At 40.1% G+C, this 18,374-nt stretch overlaps 1 protein-coding gene across 2 annotated transcripts; it reads right to left on the minus strand.

Moving 5' to 3' along the window:
* Window positions 1–5,241: 5,241 nt before the first annotated feature.
* Window positions 5,242–18,340, minus strand: LOC308325049 (uncharacterized protein). Of its 2 annotated transcripts, XM_080777433.1 has the most exons (4): window positions 18,027–18,340; window positions 17,131–17,271; window positions 14,051–14,200; window positions 5,242–7,620 (listed from the first exon to the last, which is right to left on the minus strand). In XM_080777433.1, the coding sequence occupies exons 1-4, from the start codon at window positions 18,319–18,321 to the stop codon at window positions 5,630–5,632; spliced, it is 2,577 nt and encodes an 858-aa protein (XP_080633559.1). In that variant the 5' UTR covers window positions 18,322–18,340; the 3' UTR covers window positions 5,242–5,629. The 2 variants fall into 2 exon arrangements, with proteins under 2 accessions (XP_080633559.1, XP_080633560.1); XM_080777434.1 differs by lacking the exon at window positions 17,131–17,271.
* Between the last annotated feature and the right edge of the window lie 34 nt (window positions 18,341–18,374).

The following is an 18,374-nucleotide window of genomic DNA, read 5'->3' on the forward strand; positions in this document are numbered from 1 at the left end:
TAGGGCTAGTGTCCTACTAGCAGCGTAAAGTCTGTAGCTGATCGGTCCAGCGAGTTTGCACCATTAGCTTGCTCACACTCCCTTTTTCCAAGCCCTCCTTGACTCTCGTGGATTCAGATCAAGAACGAGATCCCCTCTGTAAGGGTCAGTTTGGAACCCCCTCCAGGAACCCTGAGGGTTTGGACCCCACTAATGAGCATGCATGGCTGCTCTTATCTATTCATAATTAATATAGCTGACAAAATATAACAGAAGTTGCAGCCTTCACAAATCAAAAAGGGTTTATTTGTCACATCTCACATACAAGCAGCAAAATGTTGCCCTTCCTCCCTTTCTCGAATGTGTTTGGCTCCATATGGGACACGTCATTGTTATGTTTGTCTCTCTCCAGTCAGGGACAGAGAACATCAACGGATCTTTGAAATATTCGACGAGGAGAGTGACGAAGAAGATTTCCCTGGATTCCCTGCCTCAGGTATAGAGGATGATACACACACACACACACACACACACACACACAAACTCACACAAATGACCCGCCAGTTATTTTAAACACAATAGCCAAAAAAAAGAAAATTAATATCTGTTATCAACTTGATATTTGAGGACTTTTCCAAAAAGTTAAACATTGCTATTATCATATTCACATTAACACATTGAGACAGTAGGACGAGTAGAACTGTCATATAAATTACGCAGAGTACAGATGACGAGCAGGCTCGTCTTAAGGCCTTTGATATCGCTATGACATTGCCTTGCTGTGTTTCAGCAAGCATACACGTGCATTCGTACCAGCACGACCACAATACTTGCGTGCTCTGCTTGCACAAGTAATAAATGTATTTCATTTTTCACGGACATGAGAACATCAACATGCCCCTAAAATTGAATATAAAAATCACACTTGAGAAGTGAGGGGTGCCCACTGTATTTATATCGGCCACATGACGTGTCCAGCAAATTATTTACGTCATAAGTGCTCTAAACAAACATTAAAAACCCCATAGATGTGGTAAAGGTTTTGTGAGCCGAAACGGTTGTGTGAATGTGGGCGAAACATTTAATGGTTTTCTCTCATTTTATATTTTGCCTAGACTTCCTACACCTCCCTTTGTATGAAGAGGATTCATGTAAACAACATGAGAAGACTCCCCGTCTGGTCCAGGAGGCACCACAGATTAAAGATGAACAGGATAAGCTACTTCAAAGACCACAGGAGGCTCATAGGTCAACAATGACATTACTAGCTGTGAAAATTGAAGATGAGTTTCTAGACAGCACCTCAGATGAACACATCAAAACACAAGCTTATGTAGACGATTGCGGAACATCACAAACAACTAGTGACCAGCTCCTCTCTTCACACTGTTCTGAATCTGACAGTGAAGCCAGTGATGAATGGGAGGAGACCAAGGATCATCAGTCAGCTTTAACCACACTGAACTCACATAAGACACAAAATGTGTCTTTGAGCAAGAAACTGTCCCAGGCCCAGAAATATTTTAGTTGTACTGTGTGTAGCAAAAGATTTAATACTAAGGACAATATGGATGCACACATGAGGACTCACACAGGAGAAAAACCCTTTACTTGTCAAATTTGTGGCAAAGGCTGTAGTCAAAAGAATGGGCTAAAACAACACATGAGGACCCATTCAGGGGAGAAACCCTTTATTTGTACAATTTGTGGCAAAGGATTTTGTCAAAATGAAACTCTAAAAAAACACACACGGATTCATACAGGGGAAAAACCATTTAGTTGTACAGTTTGTGGCATAGGCTGTAGTCAAATGAGTGATCTGAAAAGACACATGAGAACACATACTGGGGAAAAACCCTTTAGTTGTCTAGTTTGTGGCAAAGCCTGTAGTCGAATGAGTGATCTGAACAGGCACAAGAGGACTCATACGGGGGAAAAACCCTATATTTGTATAGTTTGTGGTAAAAGTTGTCGTCAAAAGGGTGATTTGAAAGTGCACATGAGGACTCATACAGGAGAAAAACCCTTTATCTGTACAGTTTGTGGCAAAGGCTTTCGTCAGAGATGTCAGCTGGAGACACACACAAGGACTCACACAGGGGAAAAACCCTTTGTTTGTCCAATTTGTGGCAAAGGCTGTGGGGAGAAGAACAAGTTAAAACAACACATAGCGACTCATACAGGGGAAAAACCCTTCAGTTGTGAAATTTGTGAACAAATGTTCAGTAGGAATGATCATCTGAAAAGACACATGAGGACACATACTGGTGAAAATCCCCACATTAGTTGTATCATTTGTGGCAAAGGCTGTGTTAGAATGAGTGATCTGAAAAGACACATGAGAACTCACACAGGAGACAAACCCTTTATATGTACAGTTTGTGGCAAAGGTTGTCGTGAAAAGGGTGATTTGAAAATACACATGAGGTTTCATACAGGGGAAAAACCCTTTATTTGCACAGTGTGTGGCAAAGGTTGTGGTCAAAGTGGCCATCTAAAAACGCACATGAGAACTCATACAGGTGAAAAACCTTATACTTGTCCAGTTTGTGGCAAAGGCTGTGGTCGAATGGGTCAGCTTAAAATGCACATGAGGACTCATACTGGGGAAAAGCCCTTTAGTTGTACGGTTTGCAATCAAAGATTCAGTCGAAATGATAATCTGAAGACGCACATGAGGATTCATACAGGTGAAAATGACCTTTAGTTGCTTTTATTGTCAAATGTTTGGTCAAAATGCAAGATGCACATGAGGATATACAAGGCAGAAACTGTTAGTTGAACAGTAACAAATGTGTCTTCTTAGAGAAGAAGAAAAAAGTTGACACAGATTTCTTTGTTTTTAAAATTATGGAATTGTCATTCCAGTATGACAAAGCCACTAAAGCAGAGGAATCACTCAATCAGACGATGTACAAAAAGGGAGAGAGAGGGAAAACATACATACATACATTATTTTTTATACGCCATTACATGCATCTCATATGTACTGTAGCTCGAACAATATGAGCATCAGTGTATGTTCACATTTGTCAGGGTTTTAAAAATGTATATTCATATATACATAATGTGCATGCAAAAATGATGAAATAAAGTGCTGACAAGCTGCTAGATTTCTGTTCACTGTGTGTTGACGGTCAAATTATTACATTTTGTACTGTAGGTGCTAGAGAGACATAAGTACCGGTAATCATTAAACCATGAATCAAATAGTTCATGGTTATGTGCATTAAGCAGTATGTAGTATAATAAACAAGTAATCACATTTAGATTTAGTTTGATTTCTACATACTGTATGTTGGAAGGTGATCTGTAAAAGTTTTTTTTTAATAAAGGTTTTATCATACATCATTGTGTATTATATAATTTCAGAAAGAGGATCCACTTAAACCCTCAATACTTTGTGAACTTGACCTTAGGCTCAGTACTTGTATTGAACCTATTTGCCAAAAATAGCAGATCTACAAGTTCACAAGGCATGTCGGCGAACGTTTTAACAGCTTAGCTTCTCCACTTTCAGGGGGTTGAAATATCTAAACATACAATTGATATACAGTGGTGGAAAGTATCAAGTATTTTAAATCTGGAGAGCTGCTATATTCATAAGATTTGTATACATTTGAAAACATGAAAAAGGTTTTTCAAAAAAGTAAAACATGGCAGATAAGGATAAGGGGTGTACAAGATATAGTCCCTATGTATTCCGGAAAATTGCGGAAAATTGGAAATTTTGGAAATTGCGGAAATTGGAAATTGCGGAAATTGTCCAAAATGATGAGAAACGAGGATAAAAAACATGGGCTATAACCCATCGTTTTTTTCATTTTATACTATAGTATAGAAGCAGCACTATACTGCTGTGGATGGTTCAGGACGTAGAGCATTTGGAACCAGAAGGTTAGCGGTTGGATCGCCGACTCATCCTTCCTGGCTGCATTGGTGTGTGTGTGTAACACACATGTAGCCTACTGCATGTGTACTTTGCAGTAGCAGCACGTCAGTACTGGAGTTGTGTGGTTTTAATGTCTCCAGTACAGAGGGCTGTTGTAGCAAAGCTACACTACTGACAACACTACACAACACTGCGTGTGTGTGTGTGTGTGTGTGTGTGTATGCGTGCGCACGTGTATATATAATTCTATTCATACTTATTCAAGAACTTTTGGAAAATGTTTTTAGTTGTTTTAATTGATGACACGTGGTTTTGTATATTTTTATTATATTCTACTTTATTTATGTAGGAATCAAAAAAGAGGATATTTATTATTGAACCATAAACATTTCATTATTTCATACTTTATGTTCAGGAGGCAATCTACAAGCTCACAGAAAATTGCAAGTTCTCGTGTGAGCTTTTGCACTTTCACTCTAACATGTTGCATACAGGACATTTCTGTTACTCTTATTTACCTGTTACCTTTTTTTCTTCTTTTCTTGATGCTAAACTGTGTGCTTTTAATCGTATAATGTTATTATTTTTTGCTTTTGCCTACTGTTTCATATTTTTGCCTAATGCCGACTGTAGCACTTTGAGATTATGAGGAATGTAAAGTGCATTATAAATAAAATCCATTATTATTATTACCTTTATTTTAGTTAAATATATCTGAGACTGAGTATTTCTTCTACCAATGTAGTGTTAAGTGTCTATTTAATTGACATTTCCTTTCCTTATACTCTATAAGTGCAATTTGTGGAAGATGTAAACTGTACGACAATAAACTTGAACACACTGCATTCAACATTAAAACAAATTATTTGTAAACAGTGATGTATTCTTCTTTTATACATTTATATTTTGTAACGTGTGGAACATGTCAACAACAGATGCTGCTGGTCAATACACAAGTGTAGGCCAGGTCAAGAAAGAACATTTTAAAAGCTTGTTCCACAAACAGACTAGGGTCTCTCTTAGCTAATTTACAAACGGCACAGCCGTAGGGTCTCTCTTACCTTATTTACAGTATGTAGTAAAGTATGAAGTTTGAAAATAGATTAAAAAAAAAGGTTTGGTAGAGGGAAAAAAGGAGCAAACCAAGGTCAAGTTGTTGTGACAACACCATTCATATAGTGCTGTCAAACAAGTCTATGAAGCCGTCTATGAAATCAACACATAATGCAACCCAATTTTAAACATGCATGTTGCCTACAACAGTGGTTCCCAAAAAATAACATTTGTCTTCCCAGAACTTTTCAGCTGGAGACCAAAAAGAGAAATTAGACATTTGCGCCATGTTGTGAGCTTATTTATTGGACCCGTGCCCCAAATTTGGAGACATGAATCATAGATGTGATATATAGTATAATGTCATATATTACAGTATATGGCATCTATGGGGATTCTCAACATTCTCAACATTATGGGCTGGGGGATATTGCAAGTGGACCCCAAATAATGCTATTTTCACTAGTTTGGGACCTGGGGAGACGTCTAAACTTCACTTTTGGATCTCGAGCTAAACGGAATGGGAACCAGTGGGGTAGACAATTTAATTCATCAATAACGCACATGCTGGCCACATGAAGCCTGCGATCCACATTGGAGCCATCCCATTCAGTTGTGGATGCTAGGATTAACTTAATTCACATTTTAGGTATTATCCTGCAGAGACATGTGCATTTTGATCAAAGCATTTGGCACACACTGCAACTAAAGGGTTTTTTCCCCTTTGTGAATTCTCATATGTCTATTCATAATTCGTTTTAAACTGAAGTACTTGCCACAAACTAAACACAAAAAGGGTTTTTCCCCTGTATGAGTCCTTGAGTGCTTGGTTAGGTTTCCCTTTAGATTGAAGCTTTTGCCACACACTGTGCAACTAAAAGGTTTTTCTCCAGTATGAATCACCATGTGTGTCTTCAGATGTGTATCCCGAGGAAAACCTTTGCCACAAATGGTACAACAAAATGTTAAGATTAGGGGCTTTTTCGCTGTATGAACCCTCATGTGTGTCTTCAGATGATCCTTACGATTGAAGGCCCTGCTACAAACCATACAATTAAAGAGTTTTTCCTCTGTATGGGTACATGTGTGTTTTTTCAAAGTAGCCATTTGACGATAGCCTTGGCCACAAACCGTACACGTAAATGGTTTTTCCCCCGTATGAATCATTGTGTGCTTCTTCAAATTTCCATTTAGATTAAACCTTTTGCCACAAATTGTACAAACAAAGGGCTTTTCCCCAGTATGAATCCTCATGTGTATCTTAAGATATTCCTTACGAGTAAATTTTTTGGCACAAACTGTACAATTAAGGGTGTTTTGCCCTCTGTGAGTCATCATGTGTTTTTTTAGGGTAACCAATTGACCACAACCTTTGCCACAAACTGCACATGTAAACTGCTTCACCTGTGTATGAATAATTGTGTGCTTCTTCAGATTTACCTTAAGATTAAACCTTTTGCCACAGAAAGTACAAGCAAAGGGCCTTTCCCCTGTATGAATTCTCATATGTGCCTTCAGATTTTCCTTAAGAGAAAAGCTTTTGGTACAAACTGTACAATAAAAGGGTTTTTCCCCAGTATGTGTCCTAATGTGTTGTTTTAGATTACTCATTTGACGATAACTTTTATCACATACTGTACAAGTAAAAGGCTTCAGCTCTGTATGAATAATTGTGTGCTTCGTCAGATTACCCTTTAGATTAAAACATTTGCCACAAATTGTACATGTGAAGGGCCTTTCCCCTGTATGAATTCTCATGTGTGATTTTAGATGTTCCTTACGACTAAAGCTTTTGGTACAAATGGTACAATGAAATGGTTTCACCCCAGTATGGCTTGTCATGTGTTTTTTTAGATTACTCATATGACAAAAGCTTTTGCCACAAATTGTACAACAATATGGAAAGGTTAATTGCTTTCCCCCTGTATGAATCTGCATGTGTACATTCAGATGATGCTTATGGTTGAAGCTTCTGCTACAAACTATACAATTCAAGGGTTTTCCCCCTATATGGGTACTTGTGTGTTTCTTTAAAGTGGCCATTTGACGATAGCCTTTGCCACAAACTGTACACGTAAATGGTTTTGCTCCTGTATGAATCAATGTATGTTTCTTCAGATTTCCCTTTAGATTAAAACATTTGCCACAAACTGCACACGCAAAGGGCCGTTCCCCTGTATGAATCCTCATATGTGTGTTTAGATGGTCCTTACGTTTAAAGCTTTTGCTACAAATTATACAACCAAAGTGTTTATTCACTGTGTGAGTCATCATGGGGAGAGTTTGTTTAGATGAGTTCAGGTCCTGGGATGGCTTGTTGTCTAAAGACAATGTTTGTCCTTCCGCATGTTGTGTCTTCTCCTCCCAGTCATCACTGTCTTCAGTGTCAGATTCAGAATGGTGTGAAGAGAGGAGCTTGTCAATACTAGTTTGTTGTGATGCTACCCAGTTCTTTACAACAGCTTGAGTTGTCATGTGTTCAGTTGAGGTGCTGGCTAGAGGATCTGTCTCTCTGTTATCTTCACTTTTCACTGTTAGTAATTTTAATGATGAGTCATCAGCCTCCTCTAGCCTTTCAAGTAGCTCCACCTGTTCATCTTTAATCTGTGGAGGCTCTGGTTCCTCCTGGACAAGACAGGCGCTCCACTCCTGCTGCTCAGGGGAAACCTCTTCACACACAGGGATGAGCAGGATGTCTAGGCAAAATGAGAGAAAAGCCAATCAGTGGTTGAACTTTACATTTGCCATGCAGTGAGTTGCGAAGTAACCAAGTACAAATGCTTTGTACTTAAGTCGATTTTCAGGTATGTACCGTCATGAGTGTTGGAAAATGTGGGCAAGACAATCAGATGTCACTGTCTGCAACCAGATCACCTATTCTTATTTGTTTGAAAATGCCAAATAATGGCCGAATGAACATAAACTAACATAAATCACCATAAACATGAAGAGGACAAGTTGAGCGTGATAAGGAGGATTATGATGCACAGAGGGTGGAGCCATCTGAATCTGATGATTCAGAAATCAGTTACACAGAATGCTCTGATTCAGATTGATGTTTTGTGTTGACAAACCCCAAATAGATTACTATCCTATTCAAAAGTTACGTTTTCAGTCTACTGAATGGTGGCCATCTTGAATTTCAGGGCCAAAACGAGGTCTTATGATTAAAATAGTGTCAGATTTAGAATCCTCATGGTTGAAAAAGTGTCTTCATACATGATTCTAGCAGTAGAGACAGTGTGACGCTCAAAAAACACAGGCACCTCACATATTAGGAGGGCAGTATGAATAACCAGAAAAAGGACGGGTGTTTTCGATTACTCTAACATGGTTAAAATAGAGTCGGGTGTAAACCTCATATATCCAAAACTGTTACTTTTCTGAATTAAAATTCAAAAGCAGCAAAAAAAAAGCAGATCTACATCCTCAAAAGATGTCGCTTCAGGCCGCGTTTCAAGCTTACGGATCTGCTACTTTCGATGCTTTTGTGTGACGCTGTAGTATGATCAAGTAGGGTGTTTAATGGAAAAAAAACAAAGTTAGAATAAATGTCTTAAATGTTTCTGCCCCGACAGCAATGATATCTAAAATGACAGATGTGTTGCCGGATTGAAAGGTATAACAGGTGAGATCTTGTTACCACTTGCAATGCATGTCATTGTTGTTGACAGTTGTTGTAATCTCTGAGCACAGGCAAATAAATTCCAAATAAACTGCTTGGTTTTGGCAATAAATTAGTTTGCATGTTCTGCCCATATCCCCTAGGGTAGGTAGAATGTTCTGCCCATATCCCCTAGGATAGGTAGAATGTTCTGCCCATATCCCCTAGGGTAGGTAGAATGTACTGCCCATATCCACTAGGGTAGGTAGAATGTTCTGCCCATATCCCCTAGGGTAGGTAGAATGTACTGCCCATATCCAATAGGGTAGGTAGAATGTTCTGCCCATATCCCCTAGGGTAGGTAGAATGTTCTGCCCATATCCCCTAGGGTAGGTAGAATGTTCTGCCCATATCGCCCTAGGGTAGGTAGAATGTTCTGCCCATATCCACTAGGGTAGGTAGAATGTTCTGCCCATATCCCCTAGGGTAGGTAGAATGTTCTGCCCATATCCCCTAGGGTAGGTAGAATGTTCTGCCCATATCCACTAGGGTAGGTAGAATGTTCTGCCCATATCCCCTAGGATAGGTAGCCTCACAAAATGCTGTAATCCTGGTCTCTATATTGCCTCCTCCTGGTCCACCTGACGGAGGGGAAAGGAACTGGTTGGAATAACATGTTTCTTCCACTCGTCCTACCGGGGAAACTCCCCCTGTCAGGTGATAAGAAGTCGCCTGCTCACTCCTCGTGCATTGAAGGAAGCATGAGCTCAGATCGGGGCTCTCGAGAGTAGTGCCCAGGGAGGATTACAGCTTAGGCAATGTGCACCGGGTGAAAAATGGGTTACGAAATTGCAGAAAGCAGAAAAAGCAGCTACAGAAGAAACTAGAACTGCACTCTGCCGAGTGCATACTTGCTTGTTGCACACTAGTAGGCCATAAATGGCCTTACTACATACAGAGTATGTAGTTGTAATTTGATTAGCAGTATACTGTGGTTACTTGGTTCCAAAAAGTGACAGCCAAGTTTTTTTCAACCGTAAGTCTGTGCCTGGTTTGCTGGGACCAGTTACCACATTACGTCATCGTTGAGAGCTGGGACCAGAGTACATGGTGTGTATATGTATGACTAGCTCTCAGTGATGACGTAAGAGATATGGTCATCTGTGTAGTCTGGTCCCAGCAGACCAGGCACAGATTTACAAATTACAAATCACATTACAACTACATACAGAGTATGTAATTGTAATTTGATTAGCAGTATACTGTGGTTACTTGGTTCCAAAAAGTGACAGCCAAGTTTGTGCCTGGTTTGCTGGGACCAGTTACCACATTACGTCATCGTTGAGAACTGGGACCAGAGTACATGGTGTGTATACGTATGTAACTGGTCCCAGCAAACCAGGCACAGACTTACGGTTGAGAAAAACTTGGCTGTCACTTTGAAGAGACCAAGCGAAATGATTACTTGCGCGCTCTGCTTGCGCAAGTAATAACATATACGCAATCATATTGGCTGGGTTTCCCAAACGCATTTAATATAAGACTTGTAGTGCCGCACAGAAGCCTGTGAACATAGACATTCCGTGCATAGATGTGCCACGCAACGGTATGGCTGAGGTATGCCTGGTATGGTAGGCCTCAGGTCTACCATTCTGAAATATTTGGACTGCTGACAGTAGGCTCTCTTTACTCTTTAAAAAAAAAATATATATATATATATATATATATATATATATATATACACACACACACACACACACACACACACACACACACATACATATAGATAATTATATTTATGTATGTATATATATTTTTTTTTTTTAAGAGTAAAGAGAGCCTACTCAGCTGTCCAGCAGTCCAAATATTATTAAATTAAATTTCAGAATGGTAGACCTGAGGCCTACCATTGCGTGGCACATCTATGCACGGAATGTCTATGTTCACAGGCTTCTGTGTGCGGCCTAGAGGGCATCTGAGCATGTGCGGCACTACAAGTCTTAATGCGTTCCTATTTTCTTTCTTACATTTCATACTTATACATAGCTCCTGGGCCTGGACGTCACAAGGAAACCGACAACTCATACCAAGTTTATGAAATATCCCAAACCATTAGGATTTTATGGAAGATGCTTCAGCACATAATAATGTTAAAATGTGAACAGAATTGACTTAGAGCTTAGACTCTGCTGGAGTTTGCGCGATGGCAGGCTCTAAGCCTTAGAGCCTGCCATCGCACAAACTCCAGCTTTTCACCAGAGGAGAAAACCTTTTATTTATTTATTTTAAAATGAGTTAATAGCACAGGCAGACTCTTCACATACTAGAGCATGTCTGAAATAAGTGTCAGAGCTGAAATTGACATATATGACATATATGACAAATATGAAATGAAATATGAAAAGCTAGGTGTAATGTTAGAGTTCACAGAAGTGAACCTTAGTTTCAAGCCTGTTTTCTCAACTCGCTGTTTTCTGCAAGACATTACTCTATAAGCCATATCTCCAAAACTGGTGGGTCAAACTGAACAAGCAATATGTCAATTTGAAGCTATGATTCACTGCTTTCATATGACATGAACAAAAATCCAATGGGCAGTCCCTCAAGCAAATTTAGTCACAAATGATAACCGAAAATAGCAATGCGCTACGCAAGATGCTTCCATAGCAGAAATGCTGTCTTCTGTACATTTATAGATATTGTTCCAAAAACGTCTTCAATGTGTACACTTCCAAAACATGTGGTTTTTCTAGGTGGCATCGTGGGCATGTAGTTGTGTTGGGGTTAAATTGGAAGAATTCTCTGTGGTGTGTACAGTATGCACACAATGGAGAATAAAAAATTGTATAAGTATCTTTTGTGACCTCTGTAGAAGATCTTCTTATTCTTTCAACGTATATTCATACTGTATGTCAAACATAATTTTCCCATTTCTGTTTATGCTGTTATGATTTATTCCACTATTATGGACCCGGCCTCACAGAGCTCGACCTGGACCAGATGTGGACCAGACCCCTCCACGGAGCCCACCTGCCTATTCTCTGTCTTTTCTCTCTGTCTATCTCTCTCTCTCTCCCTCTATCCCCCCCCGACACGGTCGAGGCAGATGGCCGCCCACCCTAGAGTCGGGTTCTGCCTGACGTTCCTTCCTAAAGGGGAGTTTTTCGTTACCATTGTCGCAATGTTGCTTGCTCTGGGTGGATCTTTGTTGGTTGTAAAGTGTCTTGAGACAACTTGTTGTGATTTGACACTATAATAAAATTGAATTGAATTGAATTGAATTGAATATTCATAGCAGTTTATACTTGAAATTAATACTTTTTGTGATTTTGCATTCCATAACATATATATTTTTTTTTCCATTTGGGGTTTTCTTTCATTATTTCTTTCCCAAGTCTTATACGTACGTCAACGCTAGGTGGTGTCATATCCCAAGTCGGTATATACTGTACGTACCCCAACGTGGACTCTATATAATGGTTGATGCCTACGGAAGCCTTTAACATTTGTCCGGTTCCCAGGGCAACGCCCCACCGTTCCAACTATGTGATTAAATATATATTCTCAGTAGAGAGCAGTGGAAGGGAAGATTTTCAAACAGTCATAACGCTTCTTATAAAATCGCTGTCCATGGTGGATTTTCTGCCATCCACATTTCGTATTTAATTTGTGCCTTTTCACAGTGATGCTGGCGCCATGTTAATGCTTCTGACGAGAGGTAAGGAGCTGGTGTGTGTTCCAATGCTGCGGTGCTGTCTGTAGCGAGTGTGTGTGTGTGTGTGTGGGGGGGGGGCAAACACAGTCTATTTAAAGTGAATGTATGCGCTGGCCCCTGGAACTGGTGTTTATGCTAACAGCTAGTAGCAATAAATGAGTTAATGGTAGGAAAATTCTTATTTGTGCTGGTTTTCACCCAGCTCCTTATTTTCAAAAATATTAAAAAGTGTGCTGCTCGCCTGCTCCGGGTAATTGATACAGGTTTTTCATAAAAGTGAAATCAGCAAATATTACATACGACTTCTGACTGCATTGCTGAGATCCTTAGATTGGCCAAAATGGCAGGGAAGATCATGGGTACGGTATCCCCCTAGTGACTTTTAAGAGGATTGCCTTGTGGGCTCTCTCCAGCCATTGCTCCTGCTTTGACATGTAGCAATAAGCTGTGATCTTAGTTTTATATTAGCTTAATAGTTTCAAGACGTATTGTTCTTATTAGTCTTTTTGGTCTGTATTTGGTTAGCTATTTAGACTCTCTCTGAGCCTCCCTGGTAGTAGGTTTTTGGTATTACGGATGTCATATGTTTGTCTTTGTCATGTCCTGTATTTGTCGTTACTGGCAGAGCTGTGTAACATTTATTTGCCTCTTCTCTTGGCCAGTGCGCACTCGTAAAAGAGACTATGGTCTCAATGTGATTTTACTGGTTAAATAAAATATGTCTACACCTCCCATCAACCCCCAGGTCATCTTTGAGCAGGCCACCATAGTACATGTAATGTATTTATTGTATTATATTTTATTGTATAGTATACAATTTTATTTTGTACACATTTTACATTTCTAAATAAGGAAAATATGCAAAATAATCAAAAAATATGAAAAAGCTACTACTGTGGAAGGGTTATCATGTATTAATTTACTTGTATTGATCCTATAAACAATATATAATATACGTCTAGTTTTTCCCACCAATTTTGGAGCTCTGGCTCATGGACTAAGAACCTAAAAGAAGAAAGGGAACATTGAATTGCCTCCCAAAATCAACAGATGAACAAAGTCATCATCGCATCAGCAATGCGAGGTGTGTAGATAACATGTAGATTTGTTAGTTTTGTCAAGGAAGCATGGAGTATAAATTAAGCTTAATATTTCGACAAATGTAATTATTTGATTGGAATGTGCACAGAAACATCTATGACATAATCATCACTATGGGTCACGTGGTGTTGTGTGCTACTAGCCTACGTCACTCATAGAAAGTCAGCTGTTCGCAAAGCGGCATTTTCATGAATGGAAGGAGAGAGGGGGTGAACGGGGAAGGTCCAACTTTGTTGACCGCAAAACGCTTTTTACTATGATGTGATTCACTGTGGTAAACGTCTAACTTTAATAAACATAACAAAAGCAGTACCCTGGCCTGGAGCAGTGATTCTCATGCATACAACGACTGAAGCAGCGAGTCTGACAGCTAAAACATTTCCCCGCTTTAGCCTCTCGGCGTCATACGGTATAGACGCCATACAATCACTGTCCATACAGTTTTATGCCTGGCCACCGTGACAGCTGTCAATCTAAACGACAACTGACTTCTTATTTTGAGGGCTTTTTCTTTTGTAGCGCACAATTGAGTGCCACTGTAAGGACTTCATCCTAGGGAAAGCGCACTGTATTTGTAACGTTAATGAACTGTCTGTCTCGCGATGCATCATTACATCCCTAAGAGGCGACCCTTCAGTGCAGTGTGATTGCTTATAGTCTTGTTGGATTAGTACTAATGAACTAAATGAAGTAGTCATATTTTTACCTGAGAGAGCATCATCACACCTGGTCTTCCTGTGTAGTATTGTCGACACATCAGCCTCTTCCTGTTCCTCTTTAATCTGTGGAGGGTGTGGTTCCTCCTGGACCAGACTGGATTCACTGGAACTCCTCTCATCATGTTCAGGGGAAACGTCTTTACACAGACACAGGAGGAGGAGAGAAGAGGTAGCATCAGCACTAAAACATGATAAGCTATTGTTCGGTTTTTTTTTTTCGTTTTGTTTTTACCAGCTGCTGTGTAAGCAAAGCTGGTCTATTTTCTCTATGCTTGGCTTTCACGCCCACTCAACCTATCTTTTTCATTGGCTGTTGTATTGACTACCTATCGTCCTGATAGGCAAGCAGACACTTTTTGCCTCTAAACGACCTCTCAGCCAATGGGATAGCATTGCAGCCAGTAACAACACACTAGTGTGTGTGTGTGTGTGTGTGTGTGTGTGTGTGTGTGTGTGTGTGTGTGTGTGTGTGTGTGTAGCTGGTAAAATATAACTGTCATTGTTTCTTTGTCACGATCACCAGTGTTTTAATAGTGTCTTAAGCAGTGTGCAACGTAAAAGATCAATAAATAAAAACATACAAATATATAAAAGAAAAGAAAAGAAAATCTAAACAGGCAAGCATTCAAAGGAGACAAAGTGAGCTAAACAGTATGATGTTGGATAGGTAGTACCTATGGAGTGGCACGTGCAAAGCTGCAATGAGCAACATTGAGAGGTCCAACACTGACACCTAGAGGTATTATTTAGTCAGTGTCAGCGGAGGGTAAACAGGTTACAGCTCTTGGAAGCAAACGTTTTTCAGCCTGTTTGTTTGCTTTTTATTGTCCTGTACTTTCTTCCAGAGGGGAGGGGAAATAATTATATACACATGAGGGTTACATGGTACCAATAACTATGTACAGTATTTTATTTAGTAAAATAAACAGGCACACTCACATTCCATTTAAGTGGCAGAGATCAGATCAGAAACAGAAAGTGCACTGAACGATTTTCTAGCAACAAAACCAATGTCATGCATGAAGTGGCAGCACACATGATTGGACCGCTTGAACACACTTGAACCCCAGCATCCATATTCTGATGTGGATTATTAGCCAATCATAGCAGAATTACAAGTGCACAATGGATTACGTTGTGACATGTAAATTGGCTATTATTTGGCTAGATTTGTTGTGTAGATAGAAGAAGGCGGACCAAGTACATAGTCAGACCCAACATAGGTTAGTTTACTAAGTTTAGAGTGGATAAAATCTATCAGAGCAGCATTAATAATGTGATCTGTAATAGGAGAAGCAAAAGTCACCCAAACATCACACTGAAACGAGAGGTGTCCAAACGCAGTGCTTGCCTTACTGCAGCCAAATGTTGTCACTGCTGACTGCTGTTGTATCCTATTCCTACCGACTCAGCTGATAGAGAGGAGAACCCACTGGGAGGACGTAGAGCCCTCGTCCAACTGCTCCTTCCCAGCACTCCATGCTGACAGGTGTCTCCCCAGAACATAGGTATACTATACGTGCAGTGAAACGCCCAGTTTCCCTCCCCCGAACTCGGGCCAATTGTGTTCGTATATAGACACTCGATAACGCCGGATGCACCACGAAAACATTTGTACACTCTGAGTTAAATGAAAGTTGATTTTAAAATATAAATCGGGGTCTCAGAGATACTTTTTTTTAAATGGGAGTCCGTAGACTAATGCATGTCCAACCAGGGGGGTCCTTGAAAAAAAACGGGTTGAGAATCACTGCTACACTGCCGTACAAATCTCTTCTCTTATGGGGGTGCACACATAGTGCACTGCTGCATACACAACTTTACTGCTAAAGGCTCATTACTCTGAGTAGGATAGTTAAAGGTAGGGTAAGTGATTTCCATTGGTTAAAATAAGTGTTATAATGCTCTATATTGTGATAGTACTCATTGCTATAGAGCGTTTGTTCAGTAACAGGAGTCTCCATCTCTCGCCAGCTTTTTAATAAACAGAAATTTTATTTTCAGGTCGGGATACCGTTTTGATCCAATCAGGATAGAGAACTAACTCAGTCAGGATACAGATTAAACAAGTGGAATTGTAAATGATGACACAAAGAAATGAGCAGACAAAATTGGAACTGGAACACTATGAAAATTAAGCTTTCTGAAATGTTGTCACCCATTGTACCTGAAAATGTATTTTCTGTTTATTAAAGAGGTGGAGAGACAGGGAACCCCCTGTTATTTAACAAACACTCTCAACACTATAGCAATGATTACTAATACTATCAGAATATAGTTATTTAACCTTTTAACAAAAATACATTTTGTTTTAACAAAAAAATATCATTTACCCTACCATTAACAAGCAAACCAAGTAACTGCCGTTTAAAAATATATATTTTTTCAATTCACCAATTATAATCCTCACATATTTGAATCGTCTACACGGTGACTGTGACAGTGTCCCGACTCCCGGTAGGTTGCTCAGTAGAACACTTGCCTTTTGACCACAAGGTCATGGGTTCGATCCCAGGCACCTCAGCGTATGAGTAGCACCGCTTGGGCGCGGCAATTCATGTGGTGCCGGTAAGTACTGTGAGCTGATCGTAGGTGTTGCGCTCCACCTCAGAAATCCAGCTCCCAGGGGTCTAGCGCATTGAAGTGGGGTTGACTCCTGTGTTTTCGGCTGATAGAGCCAATAAGCCTCTGCTTATATTTATTTGAATTGTCACATATTTATATCAAACGGTGCATAATTACATACCTGGCCTGGGGCCCAAGCTTTTCTTGGCATAGAGGGGCTCAATCTAGCTCTGGAAAAGGACACCGGCTCCCTATTGGTTCACCAACCTCTGTGCCCACCTCCCATAACCTCCCCATTAGAACACAGCGGAGAACACCAAATTTGGAGCGACACTCCTCTGCACTGCAATTGGTTAGCGAAATACAAGGTTCGCTCCACCTGCTATGCCACTTTTACTGTGTCTTTTTTTTTTTTACAAAATGCCTGTGATCCGCGAGGCTATTATTAAATACCTAGAAGCAACCCTGTTGTGTTGTGTTAGTACTAGTGTTTTTATTTTACCTGAGGGAACGTCACAGCTGGTCTTCCTCAGCAGTAATGTCAATGTTGACAAATCAGCCTCTTCCTGTTCCTGTTTAATCTGTGGAGGTTGTGGTTCCTCCTGGACCAGACTACTACTCTCCTCATGTACAGTGGAAACCTCTTTACACACAGACAGGAGGAAGAGGAGGAGAGAAGAGGTAGCATCAGCAGCACTACAACTCAAAGTGCTTTGCTCAGTGCATGACATTTTTTCCTCCAGTTGAAACCAATGGGAACCGGTGCAGAAGTGCACAATTCTACAAACTGTTTTTATCGATTGATTGAATAGTTTATTAGACAGAATGTATAAACAGTAACGGAGTACAGTACAGTACAGTACAGTACAGTACAGTACAGTACAGACACTCAGTCCAAAAGGGATAGCAATAACATAGGGGGGGAAAGGGGGGGGGGGGGGTGATAATTTCCCTTGGGCCTACTGAAAGGTGGATTTTCAGGCTTGTTTTAAAAGAGTTGGAGGTAGTTAGTCAGTTATGCGGGCATTGAGGGCAAGGATGCATTTACAATTTTGAAAGTCAATCCCATTTTCAGTTGCTTAACTCTGTCTTCTACCCGGAGTTAGTTTAGACTAGCAAAATGGGTTGGCAAGAGGTCGGTCATGGGCCCCAGGCTGAGAAGTAGTCGAGTTGGTTGTTTTGGGAAGTCTGGAATTTAAGTAGCCGCAATTTGTAACACTAGATTTAAAAAAATAATAATGGGATGAATCTATAGAGTTGCAATACCATCCAGTGACTGGCTGCCCATTCATCCAAATTGCATTTGCGATTCTAAGTCTTAACAAGTAACATTGAGATGCTGGAGAACCAAGAGGTGGAATCTTGCAAAACAATTAATCAATGAATCAATGAACCAACCTGCTCTGTGTAATTTGATGTGTGGCTGTAGGATCACGTCCAGCTGTTTGTTTTGTCTCTCCAGCAGAGTTTCTAGAATCTCCATCTCTCTCTGGAAGAGGTTGAACATGAAGTCTTCAACTGCACCGAGTCGCTCCAACACAAACACTCTGACATTAAGCTGCACACAACAAACATCAACACCACTCTGTTTTTCCAAAACACACAGTATCTCCTCTCCCACCGACGTCAGGTGTTCATTTATCGACAGCCGTACAGACTCTATTTGACACATTTTACCTCCTTTATGAGACATTTTACGTCCTTCATGAGAAATTTTCCACGCTCTTGACTTTTTTACACTATTAT

This window comes from Protomyctophum bolini (genome assembly GCF_963924005.1).
Source record: "Protomyctophum bolini genome assembly, chromosome: 12".
Taxonomy (NCBI): Eukaryota; Metazoa; Chordata; class Actinopteri; order Myctophiformes; family Myctophidae; genus Protomyctophum; species Protomyctophum bolini.